Below are 10,442 nucleotides of genomic sequence, written 5' to 3' on the forward strand. Positions count from 1 at the left end.
ATGAAGCATTTGAAAGTTTATAATATTGTTTTGTGCATGGGTAGGAAATATTGAAGGGGAGATAGGGAATTATGCTGTAAATGTGTTTATATCTGGTGGGGTCTTCAGTGTAAATTCTACACACTACAAAAAATTGCATTTCAAGTGGTGTTCAATATTCATAGTATGAACTGTTGCTCATATGTTTAGTCAATATTCGTGTTCCCTCATTTGTATAGGGATTTGAAGAATGAGGAAGTGGGAATTGATCAATGAGTTGGAGGTTGAGGACCCAGAAGGGATGATAGAGTTTTCAGCGGAAGATTTGACATGGACAGAAGTAGCAGGAGACCAAGTCGCGATTATTCCATATTGTCGACTTGAGGATTTTATAAGGGGAGAGCAAATGAGGGAAAGTGCACCTACTCAATTTGTTGCTAAAATTCGACGAATTAAAGATGTGAAGGATATCAAGAGGACAAATTCTTCAACATATCTAGAATATGTTGTGTGAGTCTCTCTCTCTCTCTCTCTCTCTATATATATATATATATAATTTTGATTTTAAGTTCACTATGTCAAACATGCATAAATATTTTATTTAATTTTTGGTGAATTCTTGATCACAGATATAAGTGTGCCTATGGTCCAAATCATGTACAATCCAGCAATGTGGCTGAACCTGGATCCACAACTAAGAAACGTCTTCCACGTCACAGCATCAAAGTTGGTTGTCAGTGTCACTTTATTATGCGACGACTTGCTCTTAGACCAAATGATGTCGTTCTAATATATACAGCATGCAGACATATTGATGACAAAAATGTGGTTTGTCATGGAAATGAGTCAAATGACATGCCCAAGAAATTCAATTTTGCGTCGCATTTAACAGAGCATATACGAACTATTGTTGAAGATTTGGTTCGTGATGGTTTTAATGCTACGATGATCTGGGAAAAATTTATCTTTGATTTAAGGTATGGATCTGCTGAGTTTTTCACAGGGGCACCTCGAGATTCTTTCATGACAAGAAAGGATGTGTCAAACATGTACAATAATATCAAGAGGCTAGAGTATGTGAAGCATGAAAGTGATCCAATGAGTGTGGATTGTTGGGTTAGTGAGTGCCCAGAGAGCTTTTTCTTCTACCAACAACAAGATGTTGTTAAAAACATTCCTTTCATTATAGGCATACAAACTAAGTGGATGCTTTCAATGATGGTGAGATACTCACACAACAACATGTTATCAATGGACTCCACTTTTAGCTCTAACAAATATGGGGTAAACATATTTACCAAAAATTCATTTATTCTACTTTATTTCAATGTCGTCATCTTATATGCTTATAATCTTGTTTTCTTATTGTAATGCAGTATCAACTGTACACTATAATGGCTTTTGATGATCATCACAATGGGATTCCAGTGGCATGGGTAATATCATCACGGAATGGTACTCCTGATATTTGTAAATGGATGTCGCAATTATTTGCAAATGGGAAAAAGGAAAACCCAGATTGGCATGTCCGAGCTGTCATCACATATGATGCAGCAGCGGAAATCGAGGCATTAAGGTGAACCAGTTTTTTCTTTTTAGAAGAGATAAAAAGCAATAATGTTCAAGGATATTCTCTTATAATGTTATATTATTTCAGGACTTGCACAAACTGTACACTATTATTGTGTGTATGGCATGTCCATAGAGCCTGGTTGAAAAATGTTGGAACGAAAGTCAGGGGAAAGGAAAATAAAGTCCGTATCTTCCGTGCTCTGGGATTAATCATGCATTCGTGTGAAGATGATGCATCTGTGCAACATGAAATTCAAAGTTTCTTTGATGAATTCAAAGAAGAAACTGTGTTTTTGGATTATTTTGCAACCAGTTGGTTAAACAACAACAAGCTATGTAAGTTTCCTAAGGTTGCATTTTATCAATTTATTTTGTAATTGACCATTTTCTATTGTTTTTTCGCATCTAATATATGTTTTTTTTCCAGATATGTGGGCAAAAGCATATAGAGACTTCCCACATTCCAACCAGGATACTAATAATGCTATCGAATCTTATCACCAGTATCTAAAGCAAAGGTACCTCTGTGAGAAGAATAATGCGTCCCATAGAAGGGTGGATTGGTTGTTGCACCTATTATTAAAAAAGGTTGAGTTGTATTACATTCACATGCAACGTCTAAAAAATGTTGGTTTTGTTCGAGCTTCAAAAATTGAGCAACAAATAAATTTAAGTAAGTGCAAAGCAAAGAATATCCCAGATGAAGATTGTATGGCTGATGGAAACAATGAAAGTGAGTATTTGGTTCGTAGCCAAACTACGGCAACTCGTGATACATGGTATCATGTCATCTATAAAGGGTTGAACCTAAACTTTTGTAATTGCAAATGGGCCCTAAATGGCAATATTTGTAAGCATATTCTAAAAGTTGAGATGGTAGTGACTAGCAAGGTTTCAAGGGGCAATGAATTGCCTAATGTCTGTAGGTCTATTACAGAAAGACCTGGATATTTACTTGATTTAAATGAATCGTTTGTAATGAGCCCAGAAATTGAAATGAACCTTCCAGCTTCTCCTTCCACTGATTCAACCATTGTAAGGCAAGATAGCGCCCTAACAATCGATGAGGAAATTAAACTTGTGATGTCATCAACTCATAAGAGATTGAGGGGTTTATTACAAATAACACCCACATCTTTGGAGCAGGCATATGCACTAAATCAATTGGTAAAAAATGTAAGCCAAGAGTACAATAATAAGAAATTTGATGTTGTAACTCCATCCAAGGTCACTACCAAGAGGCGACATAGTTTCTTGAGCCCAACAAAAAAAGGGGGACAAAGTGTTCCTGCGTTGAAATCAAGAAAATATGGACCGCAGTTTCTAAAGGTTGGACGGTGTCGTGGAAGGAAAATAAGCATGAATGAACAATTGGAGATTTCTTCTACAAAAGAAATCAATCTGGACCACACATCTAGAAGGGTACAAGGTTCTATTTTGCAAATCACTAGTATGGAAATATTAATTGATGTACCATTTAATGTGAAATTCAAAATATCAATATCTTCATTGCCTTCAATGCGATTGCATAACAACGTGTTTTTTTCTTTTTTGTTACAGCTGAAGAATCCACATCTCATAATACTTCAAGTTGCCAAGTTCGTTTATTTCATGAGAATAATGTGGATCCAAATATGGGGGGTTCATTGATTCATTTTCCATTTCATTCACCACGTCCACCTCTCCCGTTTGATCATCGAACCCCCTGGTTGTTTCCACCAATGGCACCAAATTCATTCATTGGGCAGCCTACTTCAACCCATAACATTTTGGTTCCACACCCTAGGGTGATGCCCCCTATTGTACAACTAGTCGGATTGTATTGCCGCTTGCACTCTATACAGGAAATAGCGGGTGAAGAGAACAATCAAAGTGCCAGAATTCAAGGGCAAGATGACATATATTCGAGCTAATGAGTACTCATGGATATAATATGGGCATAACCCTATAAAGGGATCTCCTAATCCAAGAACATGTTGTGTGCATGATGGGTTGAAAATGTTTTTGGATATGTACAACATTATCTAATTTCAATTTTGTATGGTTATTGTATTGAGCTATTGAAATCTTTTTGTTGAACTCAAAGCATATAAAATCTCAGTGTAAATGTTGGCTGAACTCTAACAAACTCCAGGAAAAGGTTATTTGCCTTTTTGCTACTATAAGCTTGATACATCCTTTTTGGATAACAGTATAGTGTATTGTACATAAAGGCAGAATTGGAACTCTTATATATCAGGCTGGCTCATTATTGTAGATGTTATTTTGGCATGTTGCTTCAATACAAAATGAATTTCAATGAAAATTGGTGAAAATTATTGACATGCTCAAAGTCAGTCCTTTGGTGTCTGGAAATGATTGAAAATTGTGGAGTTCGAATAGCAGCTTGCCCTCAAACTTCACAAGAGGGGACCACCACAGCTGGTGATCATGAAATGACATGCCATATCTAAGAAACTAATCCTTCTAGGAAAGAAAAATCTTAACAGCCTCACAAGCCTTCCAAATGCTCTTCAAACCACAGTTCATCTCGTTATCAATTACCACAGGGTGAGTTTCCCCATATTTCTTTTGATTATTATTATTATTATTATTATTATTATTTATTTTTTTTTTTTTTTAATTTTTTTTTTTTTTCAGTTTGACCATTTTTCATCACTTCTTAGGCCTCCATAATGATATTGCTTGCTTAAACATTGGGAGTTACAGATAACAGGCCCAAGGATCCATGCTTGCTGACTTACTGTTTACATTTCCATTTCTACCCATTTGCAGTTGCCCTTTTTGCTTCAATATCCTTGTATTTTTTAGAGGATCCATGCAAACCCTAATAGGAAGTCTCCTAAAGGCTAAACCTAATCTTCAAGTGATAAAAGGAATTGAACTGCTTCAACCATTGTTGTCATTCCATATAATTCATACTATAAATTTGCCGAAAATTAAACTTCAAGTGCACAAAAATGATATACCAAATGAAACATTATTACATTTTGGTTTTGGAAAGAAGCCTAAAAGTTCTTCAGGGGCAGGCTTAAATAAACAATATGCATTTTCTGTTACAGCTGCATATTTGAATAACGTGGCCTAACTACATAGTAACCTTTCACTAAGATTGAGGCCAGGTAAACACCAATATTTTTGTAGCTTGCTCAGTCAGTAGAAACCAAATTCTCACTAGAGTCTTACTGAAGTGGCCTCAAAGATCAAAGGGTACAAATCTGACCTTCGAAAGGCCAAACATTAAATTTTCTTGTTAAGGATGCCTTCAATCCTGACAAATTTATGTTCTACTTGATGTAGGAATGCCCTTCTACCACTGACGCAAATTCCAGGTATGGTGGTTCTATAAACTATAGAATTAGAAACTCCTTTGGTATTCTTATGTTTATGCTCATCCTTTAAAGTCCTTTGTGACAGAACTTGGTCATAAAACCTATTCTCTCAGAATAGAAAGCCAAATTTAATCAAAATAAAATCAAAGGCTTGAAACTCCATTGGTATGCTTCTGTCTAGTTCTTATCTTTTAAAGGGCCTTTGTGGCCAAACTTGGTCTATAGAAACTATTGTCCCAGAAACAAAGGCATAATTTTATCAAAATATATTCAATGATATTAGGTTTTTGAGTGTTCTTTTCTGTCATTGAGGAAATCATATGAACATGCTTGATATAGTTGATGTGGGTTAATGTAGAAAAGGAAATTGCAGTGCCCAATTTTTCCACATCTACCAGAATATCTCCACTGTTGGGTCAGTAAACCTTTATGATTCAAACACCTATGTTAGCACTCAATTCTTTCCATTTTTTGTGATAAAGCAATGAGAAGTTCTGATGTACTTGCTATTATATGTTGCATTCCATTAGCTCCACATGAAGGTAAGCCTAAGCTGGCTACTCCAGTGGCATACCCATTTGCAGTTGTGAAGCCCAGTGGAGTAGAAGGGGATGTGACTCTCAATGATATCAACCAAAGGATTTCGATGCCCCCAGCAAGGCCTATTCAACACCCTGTGGGTGATCATGCAAAACCTCCATCGGCAGCATCCTCAGGATCTGGACTCTCCGGCAAGGCAGTAGTTGCTCTCACTAAAATTCACACAGAGGGCAAAGGAACCATCACCATTATCAGGACAAAAGGCTGATCACCCAACTTTCCTATGATTTGTATCAATTTTCAACTACACTAGGCTCTTCTTGGTTGCAGCATATTTTTATGGCCTTGTAAATTGTATATAAGCTTTATGTTTGGCTATTCATTATATTATCTTAGTTGAAGTCTAGTGACAGATCCAATTGTTGGTTGCAATAAATTTTCAGATTAATAATACTGAGGCCCACCCAACAAAGGATGAGATGGATTTTCTGCAGGCTATTAGCAGAAACAAGCAGATTATGCAATGAATCAACTGCAATTATAACAACGTAATCGTCAGGATAACAATACCCAGAGTAACCAGTGGAAATGTTGGGCAACTAAATGCCCAACAAAGGATGAGATAGATTTTGTGCAGACTATATTAGCATAAAACAAGCAGATTATGCAATAATTATAGCAACATACAACCTAAGTTCAATCAGAAAAGGAATTGGAACTCTTTGCACTAAAAGAGAATACGGAGAAATTAGTAATGACCTTTAATTGTAACTTCTCTTGATATTTGATGAAGCATTGTCTGAGGACTACAAACCCTCTTATATATGAATTTTCAAGTATACTTGGTGCATGGGTGTAAGCAGATAATTCTTGTTAATGTGCAGTTTGATGGATAATAGCCATTTCAATGTATTGTAACACAGCAGGTTGTAAGTTACAAATAGTGTGCTGGTAATCGAAGTTTGGTTTAAGATATTGCAAAGCATCAAAGTTACAGTCTCAAAACAGTGTACCAAAACAGGCTCTAGGAATGCAAATGGTGTCAAGAATCAAAGTCTGGTTCAAGAAATTGCAAAAATATTGACAATGAATTTCTCCTAAGATTGAAAAAATCACAATCATAACAAAATCTTAAAAGACCAACATTTTCAATCAAAAGGTCCCATCAAGGTGGTTCTAAAGGCTTTAAAAAAAAGCATAAACACAGACAATTAATTGTGCGTCAAGCATAAACACAAAAAAATTATTAAGTGCATCTTTACATGATCCGTAACATGAATATGTGAACGTTTGATATCAACATTCTTGAAGCCTAAGGATCCATGTGGGAAAAACCGATATATTGAGTGGCACTGTGCCCATAATATTTTATAAAGAACATGCTTTTATCATTCTTAAACAGAATCAGAATTATGCTTTCAACATAGATGGTTCCATGTTTGTGTCTGTGAGAGAGAATTCTTTAACCTTAAGAATCCAAGAGGGCAAAAACAGTATAGTGAGTGGCACTGTGCCAAATGTTTTTTAAAGGGCATGCTTTTATCATTCATAAATGGAATCAGAATCATGGTTTCATTATAGATAGTTCTATGTTCATGGCTGTGAGAAAGAATTCTTGAAGCCTAAGAATCCAAGTGGTATAAAAAATATAGTGAGTGGCACTGTGTCCATAATGTTTTTCAAAAAACATATTTTCATCATTCTTCAACAGAATCAGAATTATGCTTTCGTCATAGATGGTTTTATGTGGTGTCTGTGAGAGAGAATTCTTGAAACCTAAGAATCCATGTGGGAAAAAACAATATACTGAGTGGCTCTGTGCCCATAATATTTATAAAGAACATGCCTTTATCATTCTTAAACAGAATCAGAATTATGCATTCAACATAGATGGTTCTATGTTTATGTCTGTGAGGGAGAATTCTTTAACATTAAGAATCCAAGTGGGCAAAAACAATATAGTGAGTGGCACTGTGCCAAATGTTTTCTGAAGGACATGCTTTTATCATTCTTAAATTGAATCAGAATCATGCTTTCATCATAGATAGTTCTAGGTTCATGGCTGTGAGAAAGAATTCTTGAAGCCTAAGAATCCAAGTGGTATAAAAAATATAGTGAGTGGCACTGTGTCCATAATGTTTTTCAAAAAACATATTTTCATCATTCTTCAACAGAATCAGAATTATGCTTTCGTCATAGATGGTTTTATGTAGTTTCCGTGAGAGAGAATTCTTGAAACCTAACAATCCAAGTGGGAAAAAACAATATAGTGAGTGGCTCTGTGCCCATAATGTTTTCTAAAGAGCATTATTTCATAGTTCTTAAACAGAATCAGAATTATGCTTTCATCATGGATGGTTCTATAATCATGTCTATGAGAGAGAATTCTTGAACCCTAAGAATCCAAGTGGTGAAGAATAATATAGTGAGTGGCCCTGTGCCCATACTGTTTTCTAAAGAGCATGCTTTCATCATTCTTCAATGAAATCAGAAGCAGCTTTCATCGTACATGGTTCTATGTTGTGTCTGAGAGAATTCTTCAAGCCTAAGAATCCAAATGGGGAAAAACAATATAGTGAGTGGCACTGTACCCATAATGATTTCTAAAGAGCCTTCTTTCATCATTCTTAAACAGAATCAGAATTATGCTTTCATCATAGATGGTTCTGTAAGAGAGAATTTTTAAAGCCTAAAAGTCCAAGTGGAGCAAAAACAATATATGCACTGTGACAATACTTTCTAAAGAGAATGCTGTCATCATTCTTAAAGAGAATCAGAATTATGCTTTCATCATTGATGGTTCTATGTTTGTGTCTGTGAGAGAGTTCTTGAACCTCAATATCCAAGTGGGAAAAAAATTAATATATGAGTAACATTGTGTCCATAATGTTTTCTAAAGAGCACGCTTTCATCATTCTTACACAATGATGATTTATGTTTTCATCATAGATGGTTCTATGTTCGTGTCTGTGAGAATATTTATTATCCAAAAGATAGAGAACCCATCACTTGACACTCTAATGAAAAGCAAAGCCTATTACTTGTCACTGTAAATTGGTTCTTGCACGATTGAGTTGATCTTTGGTTGTGTTCTTACCAAGTGTGGTAAGTTACATTCTGAGTGGATCCTAAGTATGATATCATTGAAAACATGAATTCCAGTAAAATATATTTAAGGGTATATATACCATCCAAAAAGATGTAAAACTTACAATACAATGCAATTGAAATATATATATATCACAGAGTGGGTTTATATATTTGTGTGAGAGGCACAATTTTGTTGTGAAGAAATTTGCACTTTTTGGAGTCACTATATGGCGGGGATACATTAATTAAATATTTGTTAATGCATTACATTATGTCACTATATGTGTAACTCAGTTTATAAAAACCTCAACTTTAAAAACTATGTACTTTTCTTGATCCCCGTTTTAGATATATTATTTCACTTGGTCAAATGTAAAGTGATATTCATTTTAAACTTTGAAGTTTTAAGAGAGCTTCGAACTCATTGTAACGTTTCTTTGTAAAAGACTTTGCTTTACTTACTAGTTTGGATGTGAAAGATGCATGTACATCAGGGTAACGGAATGCTGTAAAGGTTACCTAAATTGCCATTGAGCAGGTAGTGGTGTACAAGTACTTGAGCTCTGAACAGTTTAGGGTTGTTGCTAGTTTTGGGTTGTTACAAGTGGGAACATTGTTTAGTTTTGGCATGCTATTGAAGAGTTCTTGCCATATTGTGTGGATATTGAATGGAGCATTGTTCTAAATGTTTGATAACCTACTCTGTTCCATCAGGATTCTTGTAGTTGCTGTGTATATGTTAATAAGCATGGTATTTTGTTACATCTTTCTTCGTTACACTTTGATGAATATGGATGGTGATGATGTACTTCCCTGTTATGGTTTATGGCATGCTTTTTATGGTCGCACATCACCGTTGATTCTGGTGTAAAGTCAATAGTGAGTGTTCTTGATTAGATGATTAGCTATGGCCATTAGCTGAGTTAGACCTGTGGTAACGAGATGGCCAATATTATGGGGCATTACGCTTTAAATTTGTAGTTGTTATTGTTGGTGTCATTCTTGCAAATTCCAAAGCCTTAGTTTTTGGTTCTGGTGCTAGAAACATGGGACACTAGACTCTAGAGCATTTCTTGTGCTTGTAAGAAAGGTGTCCTAGTTGGAAGATTAGTGTGGGTGTGATGAACAAGCGACATGTCAAGAAAAACAAATGTCAAGAAAATGGGGGATTAAGCTTTTTGAAGCAAAATTTATCATTATGATTTTGACAAAGTTTACGGACTCCATATTTTTAATCTTTTAGGCAATTTTGAAAGATGAGCGTTTCTTCACTTGTGTTCTTTATTTATTAACTTTATTTATTAAGATTATGGCATCTTCAAAGGCATCATGGGCATGTAGGGCTTCATTGATATATGCGTACATTGCATCATTCTAGGGCAAACCATGTACCTAAGAAAATTAACTTCATACTAGGTTAGAGTTTGTCATTATTATGCATCAATGTTCCTAGGAGGGTTTCATGGTATGGAATTCTTCATCTCACATTAGATTACGCATCAACTATTTTTGGCCTGTCATCATATAGATATGGATATAGCTAGGGTTTGCATCAGAAATGACTTATACTTCTTAAATGTTGTGAAAACCAACAAACCAGATGTAAATAACCTTCTTTTGTTACTTTCATTTATTCCCATGGCATCCATCCAGGTGGAAATCAACACTATTAAAGAGGTAGCATCTGAAACTTGAAATTAAAATTAAATTCATACGAAGCTACAATAATATTCGCTGAACCACTAGTAGGTTAAGAATAATTAGTTCACCTCAAATATAATGTACATAATTGGACACATGAATTCAGTTATAACATGATTGGACATCTAAGGTGAATGATATTACAAAACCAAAAAAAAGTACATTAACGAGTACTTTACTGAAAGAACCACGGTATGAGAATCCCAAGAAAAATGACAACCATGGTGT

The 10,442-nt window shown here is 35.2% G+C and overlaps 1 protein-coding gene across 1 annotated transcript; it reads left to right on the plus strand.

Annotated features, from left to right (window-relative positions):
• Nucleotides 1-229: 229 nt before the first annotated feature.
• Nucleotides 230-6,131, plus strand: LOC149202651 (uncharacterized). Its single transcript, XM_089401659.1, has 9 exons — nt 230-489; nt 609-1,095; nt 1,356-1,555; nt 1,685-1,887; nt 1,979-2,069; nt 4,852-4,883; nt 5,242-5,298; nt 5,414-5,686; nt 5,867-6,131. The coding sequence occupies exons 1-9, from the start codon at nt 230-232 to the stop codon at nt 5,869-5,871; spliced, it is 1,608 nt and encodes a 535-aa protein (XP_089257785.1). The 3' UTR covers nt 5,872-6,131.
• Nucleotides 6,132-10,442: the final 4,311 nt, after the last annotated feature.

The sequence above is a fragment of the Pinus tabuliformis genome, chromosome 2_1 (genome assembly GCF_031772625.1).
Source record: "Pinus tabuliformis cultivar Carrire ecotype Pingquan chromosome 2_1, CPIR1, whole genome shotgun sequence".
In the NCBI taxonomy this organism is placed as follows: domain Eukaryota; kingdom Viridiplantae; phylum Streptophyta; class Pinopsida; order Pinales; family Pinaceae; genus Pinus; species Pinus tabuliformis.

Excerpts from the sequence above, each read along its gene's own strand:
- LOC149202651 (XM_089401659.1), top strand. The coding sequence starts at position 230 with ATGAGGAAGTGGGAATTGATCAATGAGTTGGAGGTTGAGGACCCAGAA. Across the intron at positions 1,556-1,684 it reads GCGGAAATCGAGGCATTAAG|AGCCTGGTTGAAAAATGTTG; the intron begins GTGAACCAGTTT and ends GCATGTCCATAG. Across the intron at positions 2,070-4,851 it reads CACCAGTATCTAAAGCAAAG|GAATGCCCTTCTACCACTGA; the intron begins GTACCTCTGTGA and ends TACTTGATGTAG.